The sequence below is a fragment of the Taudactylus pleione genome, unplaced genomic scaffold (assembly GCF_031769625.1).
Source record: "Taudactylus pleione unplaced genomic scaffold, aTauple2 ptg000120l, whole genome shotgun sequence".
Taxonomy (NCBI): domain Eukaryota; kingdom Metazoa; phylum Chordata; class Amphibia; order Anura; family Myobatrachidae; genus Taudactylus; species Taudactylus pleione.
Window position 1 is genome coordinate 7,884,437 of NW_028284522.1, and position 20,213 is coordinate 7,904,649.

A 20,213-nucleotide genomic window follows, 5' to 3' on the forward strand; every position below is an offset into this window, starting at 1 on the left:
AGACAAAATAGAGACTGTGTCGCACGTGCATCAACAAAGTAGCGCCAAGCGTGCGGCTGGCTTGACCGTTAAAGGGTGCTGTAACCCCCAAAGTGCACTCCAAACAAAATAAAAAAATATTTTTGTGTTTGTGAATTGTGTGCGCAGTAGCCGCACATGCATCAACAAACTAGCGCCAAGCGTGCGCCTGTGTCCCATAAGTAAAGGGCAGGCTGGCTTGTCCATTAAAGGGTGCTGTAACCCCCAAAGTGCACTCCAAACAAAATAAAAAAATATTGTTTGTGTTTGTGAATTGTGTGCGCAGTAGCCGCACATGCAATAACAAAGTAGCGCCAAGCGTGCGCCTGTGTCATAAGTAAAGGGCCAGTTGGCTCGTCCGTTAAAGGGTGCTGTAACCCCCAAAGTGCACTCCACAAAAAATAAAAAAATAAATTTTTTCTGTCTTTGGGAATTGTGTGCACTGTAGCTGCACGTGCATCAACAAAGGAGCAGCGCCAAGCATGAGCCTGTGTCCCATAAGTAAAGATCCGGCTGGCTCATTTCTTAAAGGGTGGTGTAACCCACAAAGTGCACTAGTCTCCAACAATAATAAAAAAATATTTTCTGTGTTTGTGTGCGCCTTAGCCGCACGTATATATCAATATAACATAAATGGAGGACCAAACTTTCTCCGATAAAAATAAAATAGGGAAAGATCAAGAACCACTTTCTCCTAGTGCTGAAGCTGCTGCCACTAGTCATGAAATAGACGATAACATGCCATCAACGTCGTCTGCCTAGGCCGATGCCCAATGTCATAGTAGTGGGAATATACAATCCCAAATGACAAAGTTCAGCAAAATGACCTTAAAAAAACATTTAAATCATCTGAGGAGAAACGTAAACTTGCCAATATGCCATTTACGACACGGAGTGGCAAGGAACGGCTAAGGTCTTTCCCTATGTTCATGACTAGTGGTTCAGCATCACATGACGATGGAAGCCCTCATCCCGCTAAAAAAATCAAACGAGTTAAGCTGGCAAAAGCACTGCGAAGAACTGTGCGTTCTAAGAAGATATCACAAATCCCCAATTAGAGTCCAAGTGTGGTGGCGGTTGCGATGCCTGACCTTCCCAGCACTGGACGGGAAGAGGTGGCTCTTTCTACCATATGCACGCCCTCTGCAAGTGCTGAAAGGAGCACCCACAGTCCACTTGCTGATATGCAAATTGAAGATGTCACTGTTGAAGTACAACAGGATGAGGATACTGGTGTAGCTGGCGCTGAGGAGGAAGTTGGCGAGGAGGATTCTGATGGTGATGTGGTTTGCTTAAATCAGGCTCCAGGGGAGACAGTTGTTGTCCGTGGGATGAAAATGCCCATCACGGTCATGCCTGGGCAGAATACCAAACATTCCACCTCTTTGGTCTGGCAATATTTCTATCCAAATCCGGAAAACAACTGTCTTGCCATATCTACCATATGTAAAGGTGAAATAAATAGGGGTAGGGACGTTAACCACCTAGGAACATCCTCCCTTATACGTCACCTGCAGCGCATTCATAAAAAGTTACTGTCAAGTTCAGAAACTTTGGCTAAGACCGTAAGCAGTCCAGGGACACCTAAATCCCGTTGTCCTGTTGTATCCAAGCGTCTGCAAACCACACCGTCAACTCCCTTCTCGTCAATTTCCTCCTTAGCCAGGATCGTAAGTAGTCCTGCAGGCCATGTCACTGGCATGACTGACTCTCCTATCCGGGATTCCTCCAAAGGATCCTGCATTGCTATGCCTACTGCTGCCGCTGCTGCTGTTGCTGCTGGGAGTCATTCATCATCTCAGAGAGGAAGTAGGAACACCACCACTTTTACTAAACAATTGACCCTCCAACAGTCCTTAGCGAGGAGGATGAAGTACGACAGCAGTCATCCTGAAGCAAAACGTATAACTGAGGCCTTGACTGCTATGTTGGTGTTAGACGTGAATCTGGTATCCGCCATTAGTGTAGTGGGATTTAGACAATTGATGGAGGTAGTGTTTCCCCGGTTCCAAATCCCATCTAGATTCCACTTCACTAGGCAGGCAATACTGAGACTGTAAAGAAACATCAGAAAAAGTGTCCTCAGTGTCCTGAAAAATGCGGTTGTACCCAATGTCCCCTCAACCACGGACATGTGGAACAGGGCAGACTAAGAACTACATGACTGTGACAGCCCACTGGGTAGATGTATCGCCTTACGCAGCAATAACAGCAGCGTCACCAGTAGCAGCATCTCAGAAACGCCAGCTGGTTTCAATGCAGGCTACGCTGTGTATCACCGGTTTCAGTAAGAGGCACACCGCCGACAACCTCTTAGAGAAACTGAGGGAAATCATCGCCCAGTGGCTTACCCCACGTAGACTCTCCTGGGGATTTGCGATATCTGACAACGCCACCAATATTGTGCGGGCATTACATCTGGGCAAATTCCAGCACGTCCCATGTTTTGCTCACACAATAAACTTGGTGGTGCATAATTTTCTGAAAAGCGACAGGGGCGTGCAGGAGACACTTTGGATGGCCCGAAAAATTTCTGGCCACTTTCGCCATTCAGCGACTGCATGCCGAAGACTGGAGCACCAGCAAACACTCTTGAACCTGCCCCGCCATCACCTGAAGCAAGAGGTTGTGACGTGGTAGAACTCAACCCTCTATATGCTTCAGAGGATGGAGGAGCAATAAAAGGCTATTCAAGCCTATACATCCACCTATATAATAGGCAAAGAAGGGGGTATGCACCTGACTCAAGCACAGTGGTAATGATTTCCGTGTTGTGCAAGGTTCTCCAGCCCTTCGAACTTGCCACACGTGAAGTCAGTTCAGACACTGCCAGTTTGAGTCAGGTCAATCCCCTCATCAGGCTTTTGCAGAAGCAGCTGGAGAAAGTGAAGGAGGAGCTAACACGGAGCGATTCCGCTCGGCATGTGAGACTTGTGGATGAAGCCCTTCATTCGCTTTGCCAGGAATCCAGGGTGGTCAATCTGTTGAAATCAGACCACTACATTTTGGCCACCGTGCTCAATCCTAGGTTTAAAGCCTATGTGGTGTCTCTCTTTCCGGCCGACACAAGCCTGCAGAGGTGCAAAGACCTGCTTGTGAAAACACTGTCAGCTGAAGCGGAACGTGACACGTCAACAGCTCCTTCTTCATTTTCTCCCACAACTGGGGCTGCCAGGAAAAAACTTAGGTATCCTAAGCAACCCACTGGCGGTGATGCAGGGCAGGCAGGACCAAGTTTGGACATCTGGTCCGGACTGAAGGACCTGGCAACAATTTCTGACATGTCTACTGTCACTGCATATGATACTGTCACCATTGACAGAATGGTGGAGGATTACATCGGTGACAGCATCCAAGTTGGCATGTCACACAGTCCGTACCTGTACTGGCAGGAAAAAGAGGCAATTTGGAGGCCCCTGTACAAACTGGCTCTATTTTACCTGAGTTGCCCCCCCTCCAGAGTTTTTACTACGAAAGAGTGTTTAGAGCAGCCGGGAACCTTGTCAGCGAAAGGCATAGGAGGTTGCTTCCACAAAATGTGGAGAAGATGATGTTCATAAAAATGAATTATCAACTCTTTCAGGGACACCAGCCTCCAGAACGTACAGAGGGACCTGTGGTGGTGGATTCCAGCGGGGACGAATTAATAGTCTGTGAGTATGAGGATGTACACAACACTGAAGAGGATGAGGAATCGGTGGATGAGGAGGATGAGGACGACATCTTGCCTCCGTAGAGCCAGTTTGTGCAGGGACAGATTAATTGCCAGCTTGTTTTATGGGGGCCCAAACGAACCAATCATTTCAGCCACAGTTGTGTGGTAGACCCTGGTGCTGAAATGATTGATTTGTTAAAGTGTGCATGTCCTGTTTATACAACATAAGGGTGGGTGGGAGGGACAAGGACAATTCCACCTTGCACCTCTTTTTTTTCTTTGCATTATGTACTATTTGGGGCCTAGTTTTTCAAACTGCCATCCTGTCTGCCACTGCAGTGTCACTCCTAGATGGGCCACGTGTTTGTGCCGCCCACTCGTGTCGCTTAGCATCCTCATCCAGCTACCTCGGTGCAAGCTTTTGGACATAAAAACACTACTGTGAGGTGTGAGGTGTGAAGAATAGACTGGAAATGAGTGGAAATTAAGGTTATTGAGGTTAATAATAGCATAGGAGCAGAAAAACCCACAAATTCTGTGATTTTAGCTGTTTTTATGCTTTTTTAAAAAAAAATACAGATCCAAAAACAAAACCCAGAACCCAAAACATGGAAGGGTGGTTTTGGCAAAACCAATCCAGATCCAAAACACGAAGAATGATCCAGATTCAAAACCAAAACACGAAAAGTGGCCGGTGCACACCCCTAAAAAAAAAAATTATATATATATATATATATATATATATATATATATATATATATATATATATATGGGATGTGTGCCAACCCCCGTGTTTTGGTTTTGGATCTGGATCGCCTCTAAAAACAGCTAAAATCACATCATTTGGGTCTGTTTTTGTTCCTACAGTATTATTAACCTCAATAACATTTATTTCCACTCGTTTTCAGTCAATTTTGACCACCTCACAGCTCACTATATTGTTTTCATCCTGTTTAGGCCCAAAATTTGCACCAAGCTAGATGGCTGACGAAGCTAAGCGGCAGCAGTGGGCAGCACAAACATGTGGCAGTTCAACTTCCAACATGGCACATTAGGAAACAAAATGTTTTTATTATTCAAGAGAGGCCTGAGGGAGTTGGAGTATGTATGTAGTTGAAGGCAGGGCCAGGAAGGGTTGATTGGTAGAAAATGTAATTTCATTTTTTGATTCCGAAGTAAATTTATGAGGGAGATGTTTAATGGTTGTCAGGGAGTGAGTAGTCAGTTTACACGGGAAGGGACGAAGCCAGTTATTTTCAGGGGTAGACAACAGAAATAGGTCAGTGGCTGTCCTAGAGAAGATTAGCCTTCATAAAAGCTTGAGCTCTATGGTTGTTAGCAAGGCCTGTGGTTGTCTGGGGAGTGTAAATAATAACTCTTTATTGATTGGTGCATGATGCACAAAGTTTAGTGCCGTTTCTATATTCTTTATACAAGGTGGTTGTAAGTGGTAGTAATCATAATGGATTTAGGTCTTTTTTGCTGTATTAAGAGTTTGGTGGCCATGCAGGGAATGTGCCAAGTGGTATTATAGGAATGCTAGTGCTCTGATCACTGCTGGTATTATCAAGTCCACAGAAGTACAGTAGTAACACTATGATGGGGAAGATTCAATTAATCACAGGTTTTACCGTGTGGCTTCAGCTCCCAGGTAAAGTGCCCAAGATCCCACAGCTATTTTAATATCCCTTATGTACTACAATACATTTATAAGTAGTTCTTGTTAGGACAACAAATTCTTTAAATAGACTTTGGGGTGTTAGTTCTATTGTAAACTGCAAATGTACAGTAACCCATAACAACTAATCAGGCGTATGTTAAACTAATAAGATGCTGTAATTGCCTAAAGTACAGTATATTAGATCAAAACTAAGAATACTTTTAGTACACATGATTAAGTATTCTAAATCAATTTTGTGAATACATCTACACATCCTTGTCCTCTTCACTACATCGTGTTACGTCCCGGCAGCTGTCTCTCACTTCCCAGCGGCATGTCGGGATGGTTGTTGCTAGATCCAAGTTGAAGAAAGGACCTCTGACATCACAACCACGCGACTGCTGCAGCAGGGCCGGTCGGCTACCAGTGTTACTATCCACGTGGGCATAGAGGGGGAATATTAACCTGTGGTGAGCGAATCGAGCCACCGTGCCCAAAGCATGGCGAGCGAAGCTAGTCCACGAGGGGACACTTTTGGCACCCATTCTGAACTTTGCCCCTCTCCCTTTTGTCATGGGTCACTTGGTTGTGACATCATGAACATCATGTATGTTCTAGAACTAACCATGTCAGAACCCAGCAGCCGCCTCTCATTTCCCGGGGGGCATGTCAGGTCCCAGCAGCCGCCTCTTACTCCCCGGCGGTATGTTAGGCCTCAGCAGCTGAGTGCACACTGCTGCGCACCCTGCTACCTCTACGGAGTATCTTCTGGCCGCATCTTCCTTCTGGACTCCGACGGCCGCGATCTTCCCACTACTGGAGAGAGGACTCTGCCGGCGGACCGCAGGAACTCCCTGGCAGCTCCACTCCATGAACATCGCCAGCTTCCTTTGATCACCTGACAGCATCTGAACCAATGGCTCAGTCACTATGAATAAGCAAATTCTGCCCATCCCATCACATATCAGCAGGGAGTATTTAAGGGATCTCTGGTCAGCAGGAAGGTACCTGTGCAACGTCACTTCTCGCCACGTTATTAGGCTACAGTGTTGCAGTCTGTAACTCTTCATTCAGAGAGCCTGCTGTTATTCTTGGTTCTGCCTCAGTTGTCACCGTGTCCACCTCTGCAACTATTCTGGTATCAGCCAGTCAAGTCGTCACCGAGTCCATCACGGCAACTACTACCACCATTACTAGCCAGTCCAGTCGTTACCGAGTCCATCGCGGCAATCATCATCAGTACTAGCCGATCCAGGCCCACTGAGCCTCGCTCAGCACTTTTCAGTGGCACGAGTTCATTATCCCATATCTCAAAGTCCAACATCCCGCTGCTCCTCTCCCAACCCCTGAGCCAGTACAGGGAACCACTTTTCCTAGCTAAGTTACACATCGTACTTCTTTGTATGATATATTTAAAAAAAATATTTGTGGAGCTGGCATCTTCAATACTAGTGCACAGGTAATGCCCATTTAACAGTGCCACTCTATGTGGCAATCCACAGTAACTGTAATCATCTAACTACTTGCTATGGGATGCAGCACCTTTTTTGTACAGTCAGTCACATATACACTATTTTTTTCATTAACACTGCTAGGCTCATGGGCTCACCTTGTTTGAAAAATGTACTTAAATGTAATAATAGCAAATAATTGTATAAGAAACCTGTACCTTGAATGTGTTTGCCAGTGAGGGATTTCTGAAGAGTTGTCCATGTTTCGGAGCCTGTCCATTGATCAGCAGGTCTGCCCCATACTTGTTATTGACAGCCTGGAGCTTGTAGGAGACTTTATTCCATATGAAAGCAGTAAGTTCAGACACTGGAAAGCCGAATTCTGCTAATTCAATAGCTGGATGTAAAATCTCTTCCAGACTCAACTATAAAGAAAGCATGAAATAATGGAACAGCGTGTGTATACTATTCACTTTATTTTTCCTCTAATGTTTTTATTAATGCATTTCACACACTTGGCAAATTTCAGAATAATTTCTAGCACCACTTTTTGCTTAGCTTGTGAAAGTAAGCACCAAACTATCTTCAGGGACTGACAAAAAAGTCCATAGATGTTCTTTTTGCCATCTTCCAGCAAACCAGCAGTTAACTGAATGCTAAATACTTTCCAAAAACTCACATCTGAATGTCACAATATCAACAAGATTATTAAAGTCTAATGTTCTCTTACCATAGCTAGCCATTCCAAAGAAGAGCAAGTGGTCGGGTACATATCTCTGTCAATTGGCCACACTGTGCTGTACATCCACAGGCCTGTGATTTCAAATCAGTTTCCCAATGATTTGTAACAGTAGCATTATCAGCCAGTGTCCTTCCTGCCAACTAACAAGGAGATGTGTGGGAACTACACAAAATATGGTGGCTTTATACATTAATTGAGAAAATATGATCTTTCAGAATTTGGAAAATCAGGGGCCAATTTATATTCAAATACAGACATGTATGAATTTTAACTGACTGATATATAGAGAACTCGTAGTAACCCCATAGCTTCTGGAATTAAGCTTATTACTGCCATAAAAATAAATTTTTTATATCAAAAGTGTGTGGGAGTTTATGCCCATTGTATTGATGGGGGAGTCATGTCTTTGAAATATCAAAGGAAAGTTATACAATGAGAAGGTTTTGTACTAAATTTTGAACAACTATGGTTCACAGCACACATAGTGGCCATTAAATCTGCCCCTACCTTTCTAATTGTCTGCCATATTCAAAAATGTTTATATACCTTGTGAATAAAATTGGATCGAACAAGTGTCCATTTGATTCCACCTTGCCACAGGTATACATATTACACTAGGTATGTGTTACACTTTTGTAGTTTTGTTTTACATCATTATTATTTATGGGTGCATCTGCACATTTGTATGTCATTTATTATATATAATGTCCTGCACCTTGTTATATTAAATCTAAAATATAATAAGTCTTGTTCTTGTTACTCCAAAACATCCATGTCTTTTATGAAGAGAATAACAGCTTCATCATGCTAACCTTGTTATAATCATGGCATGCTAGGACATTAAATGCTGTTATGTACGTACAATCACAGACCTGCTGCTGTGTTAATTGTTAAGAAAGAAAGAGCACATTGTCTATAGTATGTACCATTTTATAACGGTTTTAAGAGCCCTCATTCAATAAGTGGTGGCAGAAATAGGTGTGTATGGGTGTTAAAAAAAAATTGTTTAGAGGTGATTCAGTCAATATAGAATATATGTGGAAGTTGAAGGCACATTTGCTGAATCATGTGTAACCTCTTACAGTAAACATCCAGAGATGCAGTGTGGGTGTCCTTCGTGAAATAAATATGGGATCACTATAAGCCCCATGCCATTAAGTTTGATATAGTTTGATTTAAATTACCTTTTTCTGTTTTAAATACCCTTTTCAATAAATAATAGCTTACAAAAGTTAGAGAATAAGAATATATTTCAAATGACATCTATCTAGCAGAAAATGAGAAAGCATATTGTGCATTTGGATAGCACCGAGCAATAGGGACAATTACAGGGTCACACTCACAGCCCCTGGGGGGGGGTGGTCAGCGTAATGCAGGCATGCCAGTGCATTTGAAAGCAGTTACAGGGGCGTGCATAAATTAGCCACTGTGATGCCATACGCAGTTTGGTATTACACTACGTGCGATGGTGTTAGCAATTCCCGAGTAAGGTCAGACCTTGTGCAATAGTGTGTGAGGCTGCAATGGTACTCTAAGTTACTGATGATTTTGCAGTCTTGCTAAGTATTACGGATGTGTGTAAGGTAACGTGGGCTTCCTTGTGTTAGGCTGCGTATGGCATAGCGATCGCAGACATTAGCATATCTTCGCAGTGAGACTGCGTGCGTAATCACTATTGCGATCTGTACTGAATCAGGCTCTTCGTTACATTCTAAAATATTAAATTCAGTCTTTAAATTTAAACTGCATTGATATATACAAGTTCCAAAGAAACCAATCAACATATTGTTCATGCACTTGTTAAGTTTCACTATTTATATATGGTGCCATACAGGCTCCACTGGACCGCACAAAGGGATTTTTTAGCAACTCTGTATTAACGGAATCAGTATGATTTACCGACAAATCCCGACAGCGGCTGCCCGACACAGGAGGAAATACCGATCCTCCTAAGATAAGTACTAACTAACCTAATTCTACCCCTTAACCCTAACCCTCCCTTAGGGGTGTCTAACCTCCTCCCCAAGTGCCTAAACTTAACCCACCCTTCCCCGCAGTCTAAACCTAAGTCACCCAGGTGGGGGGGCCTAACCCTAACCTCCCCCTGGGGGTGCCTAACCCTAACCTCCCCTTCCCCTAGCCTAAACCTAACCTCCCGGGGGGGTGCCTAACCCTAAGTCCCCCCTGGGAGCCCTAAACCTAACCCTCCCCTCCCCGCGGGTGTCCGCGCCTGGCTTACCTTTGATCGGTAAGCTGGATGTCGGGCTCCCATGCGTAGGTCTAATGACAGGCGTCTGGATTTCGACGCCTGTCATTAGTGCCTTGCCGGGATTAAGCAGTCGGGATTAGGTCCGACGGCTTCCCGAATGCATACCATATTAATAGCCATTAGATGGTTATAGCTCTAATAATTTAGTGTTAAGTAGAAATGTCTAAGGTAGTATCAACTCTAATAATGGTCCTAAATAAGAGGTCTTATGCTGAGCTTGGATATGTTGTGCATATACAGAGATGGTCAAATCACAAGATGCATGCAGATCTGCAGTAGTGTCACATGTGCCAGGTTTACTTCATATGTCATCATCAGTGTGTATTTGTACCTGCCTCAGGCTCTTGCAATTGATAAGGTTTTGAATATGCTTCTCTGTGCAGATTTGTATCTTCTCGTAATTACGCAAACACATTCTTAAACTGGGTACACAGTGGGAAATATATCGCGAGCATGTCGGCGGGTGTGTACCCCTGCCAACACACAATATGTCTGTGTACAACGTTGTAGTTCACAGACCTATCGCTTCTGCTCTGATGCTCCGGCAGCCTGTATACTCTGTCAGGAACCGCCATTGACTGGCTGCTCAATTGGGCGGGCAAATTGAAATGCCTGCCCAGTTGTGAATGTCCGGGAACACACATCAAGCGGCCAATTAGTGAGTCTGTATCGCTTATCTGATCGGCCACTGTGTTGTTGGACCCGCCCATTAGAGGATCAGTCTGCACAATGTGTACCCAGCTTTACAGTACCTTGTCTATATTAGACTGAAAATTGCCACCCCATTCCTACCTCTCCAGTCGGGAGCAGACACAATTGTGAGATTACAAGAAAATCTGCATACTTGCATATGGCCTGTTTGCAGGCATGAGCAGAACTAATTTGTGGATTTTACACTATGCAAAATGGTATAAATTCAGCCTCGTCCACAAGCTCTATAAGCAAGAATTCATTATATTTTAAACCATTCAGTGTGACATTAAAGAAATTAGGTTCTTCAGCTACAGTGGTATATATTTATGCCCCCATTTATCAACGAGTTTTATCACCAAAACGAGTGATAAATGTCACTGTGTATGATAAATGGTGCTCCAGCCAATCAGCCCCCAACTGTCATTTTTCTAACAGTTGACAGTTGGGAGCTGATTGGCTGGAGCACCATTTATCATACACAGTGACATTTATCACTCGTTTTGGTGATAAAACTCGTTAATAAATAAGGCCCTAAGAAGAAAGAACTATTCACATATGTACAGTATCCTGTAAAACCTAAGGTTTTGATGCACCTACGGCGATAGATGCACTGCAGCCTAAAAGCAACGCATATCCTGAAAGGTACACAATGCATACAGCTTATCAGGGTCACTCTCTCTGGGCTGCTACATGCCTCCCCCTCTCAGCCTTTGCTATTAATAGGCCAAATCTCCACAGGCCAGGCCTGGCTAGGTCTCCTAAAGCGTGATGTGGCCATGTCAGGTTTAGCCATACCCTCTACACAAGTGGCCAAGGCCACCTAAAGTACGGGATTCACTATATTTTTTTTTACTTCCCTGGGTGCCGCCCTGGCAAACCTCCTGCCAGTGCCTTGGGCATAGGTCTTTGTGGGCTTTTCCCAAATGTAGGCCTTTACGAGTTAAGTGTTGTTTAATATATTGTTGAGGTTATTGTAAAACCAAATGATTGCAACCTTACATATTTGATAGAACATGCTGTATGGCAGATTACCTTCTTACTTCCAAAGAGAGAGACCGTGTCAGCCCAGGCAGCTGCAGCACCCGGCACAGTAACATTGTGAGCATGAGTGGGAGGGAGAGGGTTGTCCTCATTAAAACCTTGCTGACTCAAAGCTTCCAGGTTCAGTGCCCTTGGACACCTTCCACTGCACAAAAGTAAACAAATGCCTGGATTAGAGAATATAATTGTTTAATGACAAGTGACTGAACTAATTAAAATGGCTTAATAATAAAAGGTGCGTACACACACAACGATTTTTTTTGAACGATTTTACTATAACGACGTCGTTATTGTTCAAAAAATCGTTCAGTATAAAACGATAAATGATGAATGATTATCGTTCACGCGCGTTCAAGTTTGTCGATTGTAGTTTGTAGTTTAGTCAGACTGACCAACTGAACGATTTTCAATAGAAGTTTCAACATTTTTCCTTCAACACACAGAAAATCGTTTATTATTATGTAAAGTAAACCAACTTCGTTCAACAAAAATCGTTCATTACCTACATCGTTGTATGTGTACGCACCTTTAGAGTTGGATGGAAGGTAAAATTTGTTATGCCATAGCACACAAATTGGCGGGAAGTCTGAAACGCTGCACGGCCAGATTAAGGGGGAGATTTAATAAAGCTTGGAGAGAGATAAAATTGGAGGTAAATAGCACCAACCAATCAGCTCTTAACAGTCACTTTACAGGCTGTATTTAAAAAATTAGTTAGGAGTTGATTGGTTGGTGCTATTTATCTCCAGTTTTATCTCTCTCCAAGCTGTAATAAATCTCCCCCTTAGTACCAAATGCTCATGTTGCTATCAACATGGCATCATGCTTACTGCAGTATAGTGGCATCACCCACTGTTTTTCTATTCACAACCGCATCATTAATATTAACACATACATAACATAGCCCATGCTGGGCGCAAGAGATTTCTCTGAAACAGGCGGCCCGCCATACGCATGCCTTAAGAGTAGCACAGAATATGGCTACATGCCCGCCACACTCCCATGGTTGCACAAGGTAGCTGCCCTGTTGACACCTAGAAATTCCCATTTCATGAAAAGAGGGAACCGGCCGCGGTTGTAACCTCCATCAAGGTGTATACGCATGGTGTGGTGCATAAACTATTTGCATATTCTCACTAGATGTATATATATATATATTTTTAACTTGTATATGACAGAATCAGGCACTATATAGCCTGCAATATGAAAAAAGGGTCACCTAATCACTGACTTATCAAATGCTAAATAAAATCCACAGTACAATGAGATACTAGTAACATATACTGTATACATCCTATGTGAAGCTTTCAGGAGCTTATCATACATAAGGGAATTTGAAATAGAGCTCTGACTGTGGAGGAACATTTTGTTCTATGCACATCAGACTGTGAACAGCATCAAACATTTTACCTTTTAGCTATATATTTGTGAATGTTACAAGATGCCCCGTCATTATGGATTATATGTTATTTTAGGTTTAGTGTTCAGGTTGTTTCATGTATAACAAAGGCCTAATGAAATGCAAGGATTGGTGAACTGTACCTTCCATTAAGTCCATAGACCTTTTTGGTGTCTGCTGCGTAATACAAACAGAAGCAATCGCCACCGATCCCAGTGCTGGTGGGTTCAGTGACATTAAGGGCAGCAGCTACAGCTACTGCAGCATCAGAAGCATTCCCACCTTTCTTCAGAATATCTACAAAATGGTACAAAATGTCATTACTGTATAACCCAATTATGTACACGGAAATTAATTTTATTTATTGGGAATGCAGAATAGACAGCGAGTCTTTGTTTCCAGCTCATACTGTATTTATAGTTAGCAGACACAATTAGTTTACTGGTCTGTTTTTAGTCCTTCAGTGACCTCTGTGAAAGCAAATACAGTTATATCAATATGCTCATTATGCAGGTTATCCTTCGGCTTCTGGGAGAGCTGCTGGCTTATGTGAAGTAACATTTTCTTTATTAGAACCAAAGAAGCAGGAAACAGCAGTGATAAACAGTAATCAGTATTTAGGAAATAAAACAAACATGTAACAAAACATATAACAAGAAGAAGCCAAGTTTTTCAATTATAAGTAAATAAAAGACTCCATGGGGTAAATTTACTAAAGTGAGACTTTTTACAAGTGAATTTTAAAAGTGATGTTGCCCATAGCAACCAATCAGATTCTACTTAACATTTAACTAGCACCTTCTAGAAGATAATAGCTAGAATCTGATTGGTTGCTATGGGCAACATCACTTTTAAAACTCACTTCTAAAAACTTTCACTTTAGTAAATTTACCCCATGGGTTAAAGCTTTTGGAGCTGTGGAGTTCTTGCCCTCTCACCTGTTACCACATAAAACGTGAAATAGTCTAACCATCAGTAAAGTAGCAAGAAGTTACAAGAAGTTACAAGTAAAGTAAGCAATAATACTAGAGCCAATTAAATCCGAATTCATCTGCCAGGATGTAAACAATTACCTAATAATAATAAGCATGCTTGTGCACTAACAGACAGGTAAAGTGGGTTGACTGTAACAAGTGTGACCCAGTTAGCTAGAGATTGGAGCACTGGGGCTAAATATTGCATAAACCAACTTTTGTGGGGGGAACAGAACATTTTGTAATAGTGTGAATTCCACTTTAGCTCATGCAGTACTTGACTAATCTACCAGAACTCCCATGTCTTGAGGATCTCTCCCCCGGACACCTGGTAAATTAGGCAAGTCTCCCAGAGTGAAGGGAGTGATCTCTGTAGCTTGAAGATGCAATTTGTGCTGAATCACATCATTGTAGTCTTGTCCGTAACCTTAATAATGCAAGTGGCAATGTATAGCAGGGGTGGGGGGGCCATGGTGATCCGATCGTGGTACCATGCTCTCCACACTGTCAATTTGGCTACGCCACTCCAGAGGAAGCAAGTAAAAAGCTGGCAAGTATGGTTCAGCTTCACAAGTCCCCAAGTACAGCAAGTAGAAAAAAACAGATTTAATTTTAAAAAAATGGCAAGATTTCCACTGTCAATCAGCCCCAGAGGTAGACAGACTGGCCTTGTTGGTCCGCATTACAACAGGGAGACCACAAGTATAAAGTCCTCCACTATAGTGAAAGCCACCAACAATTTGGTCAGGGCTTGATGCCAGCCACAGGTACCAGTGCAAAAGTGAAATGTGTTATTCATCTTTAGGACTCCCCCTTGTCCATGGAGACTTGGGTAGAAACATTGTTTTCACAATAGTGGACAGGGTCCCGTATATACGGCTTATACCAAAAAAAAAAAAAGAGTATAAAGAACCTTGTTCACGACCTTACTAAATGTTATTAAACCTAAAATAACATTTTCCTTTCTTCTGAAGTCAAATTTCATAAGCCTGGAGCCCCCAGCACTCCCCCTTCACTGACAGCCAATCACAAGAGACCAATGTGACTGGTTAGCAAGGAAGCAGAGTCTCGGGCTTCCCAGATTTTAAAATTGCCCTTTTCATTAGTTGTGTGCAGGTGGTTTATTTTGAGGACTCTCCAGGTCTGTTTTTTGCACTTCATTGAAAATGTAAAGCACAATAATACATGATGTATAGCATTATGAAAATGCAATTTACACATATAGGAGCTGACGTAGAGACAGCTGCAAGATAAATGTATGTTATGCCCAAAATATGTGGACGCAAACGAAGCCACAATTTACCTTGTATCCATGTGAATAAAGTACAAGTTCTTCATTGCAGCTAAACCCCACATTGGTTTAGCTTCTTCAAGCCAATTGGAGAGACGTCAGATAGAATGGGTTTTTATATGAGAGGGGGCCAATGGGAGTTCGGCCCTGTGCTGAACAGACATGGGCACATTTTTAAAACCTATCAGCAAGGATGCTTGATGATTATCATCATTAGTGTAGATCTTTGTACCAGGGCTTAGGCACCCACAACAGATACACTTACTAGTAGTGGACATGTATATGCAGGTTTGTATTAAAATGGCCTTGATGCACTTAGCATGAATAAAAATGCCCCTTTCCTTCCCCGTTACTTCTCTACATGCCCAATGCGTGCAGGTCTGCAATAGAGCATTTACGCGTGTTCACTTCTGAGCATGTCCAGTTCAAAATCATGCAAAATACGCTACAGCACCTGGTATAGTACCCATTCTGTATCAAGTCCATAGATAACAACTACCATTAAAAAAATAGTCATATTAAAAAATAATGCTAATTACTGCATTTTTGTTATAACTGCCATCTGTATAATTATCTACTTGGAGTTAAGTGCCTTGTCAATATATGTGCATATGGCGTATCAGTACACAGTAGCAGGAAACAGCACACATTGAATCATTCTGTTTGGATATATCAGAAGATAACTGTGAGCTCTTTGTACTTTGTACATAAATATCATTAATTATTAAGCTACATTTCCACATTAATTTTTCACCACAGTAAGAAATGGTGCCAGAACCATTGCCACAAACCTACTTCTTGGTCCTTCAGAGTAAATACCCACTATAGTACCCCCAGGTCAGCTTATCACTACTTTTGTTATCAGTGTAAGAGCGGGATGAGCTAAGAATCGCATCCATGATGCTGTACATTTTGCCACTTATCGGGTACATACTGGCAATAATATCACCGGTAGTGCGAAGGCAGAAATATCGGGACCCAGATATGTTTTCTTCCTACTGTTTGCGTCTGAGATCAGCAGGTTACATCAGACATGCTGCAAAGGCCGCTGGTCTAAAGGGGGCGGAGCCAGTACCAGGTGCCAGACAGAGAGCAGGGAAGTATTCAACTTCCCTGCTCTTTTTATTTCACAGTACAGATTACGCCATCCTGAGATGGCGGATCTGTACACAGCAGAGAAACAGAAAGCTAAGCTTTCCATACTTCTATGAATCGCTCTCCCCATGGGGAAGTGATCAAGCCACAGAGCGGGGGGGCGCAGATGGAGATATCATTAACTTTTCTATGGTAATCTGCTTCATGTATAGAACAAAGCAGTGATAAGCCCTGTTTTCAGTTAAACAGGACTTTTCATTACTTCATGAAAAGACCCCACTGTCCTTGTAACGCCCTGGATTCCTTTGTTCTAAGTATAACTTGTAATTAAGATACAGGTTTTACATAAGCAAGGTTCAAGGGGTGGTCACGGCTGGACTCACAGTGATGGTTTCCCCGGCTTCTTCATATAAACACACTATAACAGACAGGCAAGCCAAATTAATTCTCTCAACAGACACAATGAATGACTATATATTTGTAAAATAAATAACACAAAACGCCAGTCTAGACAAACTAGACTAGGGGACAGATTTAATTACACGCAATGTGCCATTGGAGCTCTGTTTCCTATTCAGGAAATGTTCCTGAATTTCTGCTCGCATCTCCGTGAGCAGAAACGAGCAAGAGAACATTTCAAAATCAGTTCTGGCAGTATCTTGCGTGCACTTGAATCAACACCTAAATATAGACAATATTGGAGGAACCAGTGAGTGGTGAGCCCAGGTGGATCCCCCCAACACACTTTCACTGCTACCAGGGCACCTATTTTCTGTATTGTTGTATTTTATGTATTTTTGTAACATATTGTTACATATTATCTATAAAGGCACCATCAGATTCCAGAGTCCCTTCACCCCTAGTCACCACTCCCAGGGCATACCTGTCCCTATAAGATCCTGCCACATGTAACATGTGTTTCCAGATTCCTGTACCCATAATACTCCACTTACCTCTCCAAGTTAATACCAGTCACTTTGCACCTTATCACCCAATTCTCCAATATATTACCTGTCCCCCAATTTCATGCACCCCTTCACACCTCAGTGTAGTTCCAAAATATCCATCTTCAAAATGATATCTATAATCAGCTCTTAGATATGAGACAAGTCCCTGCAGAAATTATGGGTATATCTCAGGATATTGCAAGTTATGTTCTTGTGATGTTCTGTTAAAATTCAATCCACACAGGTAATTAGAAGTTAATCACACTCAGTAAACCAGTTGGAGGCTGGTGTAGTTCATCCCTTATGGTATCCTGTTAGCAGGAAAAGCAATTTCCTAGACAGGAGATTCATAAACAATAGGCCTTTAGTCTATGTCTGCATATAGATTACTTGAAGATGCTTTATTGGCACCAAAGACAGCAGGGGGCACTCAAACAGCAGTCTGATTGTTGTGATCTGCGGAACCCTCCAACATTTGCCTACAACAACGGTGGCCAGTCCTGCTCCCTGGCAGTTGGCTCCTCAGCATGCAGAGTCTGCTGTGCTGTTATGCCTGACGCTGGCTGCCGTTGTCCTCGGAGAAGTTGAACACCGCACTGACTGTGGTGGGGGCGGAGCTTCCTGATGATTCATTGATTCTCTCAGTCAGTGATCAGAGGAGTCTGAAGCAAACAGCTCAATTTACTTAAGACTCCTCGGGTCACTGACTTAAATATCCGAGGAGTAATCTCCAGTCCTGCTCACAGTGCTCAGCCCCCTCTCTGAATCAGCTTCTCCAGGCCGCGGTGGCAGATGTGATTGCCGGCGTGTTCACTTACACTGAAGGCTGGGTCCTGCACGTGTGTGCAGCATCTGGCTACAGAGTACTGGCGGCACCATGGCAGCCTCTGGGGGTAGTGGTAGGTGGCCACAATGTGTTGGCAGGAGCGGGCCAATGCCGGGCCTGTAACTCACTTTTTTCCAAGGGATGTTTGTGCCAACCACGGTGTAGGAAGGAAGAGCGGGAGGGCAGCCGGCACACACATTTACAGTGCAGTAGCAGGGGGTACGGAGCGCCCCCCCGCTTGTCCGGGCCTGGGACTCCAGTCCCGGCAATCCCCCCCCCGCTTGTCCCTTTCCCCTCAAGCCATGAGCAGCACATGCCAAGACCTACTTCCTCCAACTGCCCACTGTCAGCTGTACTCCCCGGAAATATTGCAAAGTGAATGATCAGAGGGAGGAGGAGGGACTGAGTGAGCAATACCTAAGTGATCCGTAGCATACTAGCAGGGCTGCCACTGGCTAGATGGCTTCTCTTGTGCGTCCTCTTCTCGCTGGGGACACACACACACACTCAGGCCAAGATGTTGTACCGATGTGAAGTCACTGGTGTATATTTACTAATGTGTGGGTTTGTAGAAGTGGAAATGTTGCCCATAGCAACCAATCAGATTCTACTTTACATTTATCTAGCACTTTATACAAGATAATAGATAGAATCTGATTGGTTTCTATGGGCAACATCTCAACTTCTAAAATCCTGCACTTTAGTAAATATAACCCACAGCCTCTTATTCACAGGTAACAACAGGGAGGAGGGGATGAGGCCTTCCGTCAAGACTTGCACAGCAGGTACTGTGACAGTAAGTCTTACGGAGTGACTCTATGGTTTTGCCTTGTAGTTTAGACCCTAGAGAACAGTGTAACATTTCCCATGTAATAGGGAAGGAGAAACGTCCAAGAGGGTTCTCATGGGGAAAAATAAGATAGGAGTATTCAAGCAGGAGGAAGTTTAGTTTTCTCTGACCTATTCAAAGAAGTGTCCCTTATCATGGAGATGGCATGCCACTGTCACTTTGTTCTATAGCTGCAACATGGCAAAAGTATTTTTTTAATTCCTAGGAGGAGGATGGGAGTGGATCTAGATAAATTACTTGGAAGCCCAGTGTTTTCACCAACGATGGGGATTTATGTTATTTATGAAGGGGTTACCTCCAGCAATAACATTTGTTGTGTTTGACAGTCAACAACTTCATCTTGTAGCAAACGTGAACCCTATTTAATAAAGATAGTGGCTGCAAAACTTGTTCTGTTATTGCCATCTAAGGAAGTGGAGGTATTCAATTTTTGCTCCAATCGAGTACCATGTTATCCCACTGGTCATGTCCAAATGCACTGAGTTTTAGCCATGTAAATGTTAGTAACAGCACAGGGTAGTGATTTGGGCTTTAGTCGTACTCCTGTGGGTCTTATAGCAACACTGCTCTATCAAATTTCACTATAATATTATTAATATTCAACTTTTGAAAATCAATACCCATCTATATAATAAACCTTTGACATGATTTTAAGCACAAATCCTTTTCCAAATTTAAAGCAAGAAAATTATTTTATTATTTGGGATATTAGTATATAGATCCAGTCACATAGGAGAAGATTAGATTAACAATTCCCTTATGTGAATATGCAGCCTTTGTAAATCAGATCAATCTCTATAACAAACAGATGATTCTTTTACATGTTTTAAGCACAGTTCCTTTATCAAACTTAATTCAAGAACATGGCTATTATTGGGATTATAGTATATTATTAACCTGGTGATAGGGAGAAGTTATATAACACGGAGAGAACAATGGCTGCTTATGTCAGACTGCAGGTGTCAGTTTTATCTCACTATCTACTGATACAAAGTTCTGTTTGTTCTCCTATAGCAGAGAAATGTGGACAATGGTTCCCAGGCACAATGACAAATATTAACTTTCTATACTTACATAAATTCAAAATATTGGAAATACAGGAAAAATGCAGGATTATACTTTAGGCCAGGATTTCTCCAATCCAGTCCTCAGTACATACTATCAGTGCATGTTTTCCTGGTCTCCTCAGAGAATCAGAGAGAAGTAAAATAATTAGAACCACCTGTGGATCTTTTATAATGTGTCAGTCAGTAATGAATACACCTGTGCTTCAGCAAGGAGATATGGAAAACATGCACTGTT

At 42.7% G+C, this 20,213-nt stretch overlaps 1 protein-coding gene across 3 annotated transcripts in view; it reads right to left on the reverse strand.

Moving 5' to 3' along the window:
- The window catches only part of LOC148524217 (uncharacterized), a 158,965-nt gene that overhangs the window by 107,423 nt on the left and 31,329 nt on the right, over positions 1-20,213 (reverse strand). For all 3 annotated transcript variants that reach the window (XM_088472061.1, XM_088472062.1, XM_088472060.1), the window contains exons 3-5: positions 13,072-13,225; positions 11,521-11,674; positions 7,003-7,209 (exon numbers count right to left, since the gene is read on the reverse strand). In XM_088472061.1, the coding sequence (XP_088328187.1) occupies positions 7,003-7,209; positions 11,521-11,674; positions 13,072-13,225 (515 nt within the window). The remainder of the gene's footprint in view (positions 1-7,002; positions 7,210-11,520; positions 11,675-13,071; positions 13,226-20,213) is intronic.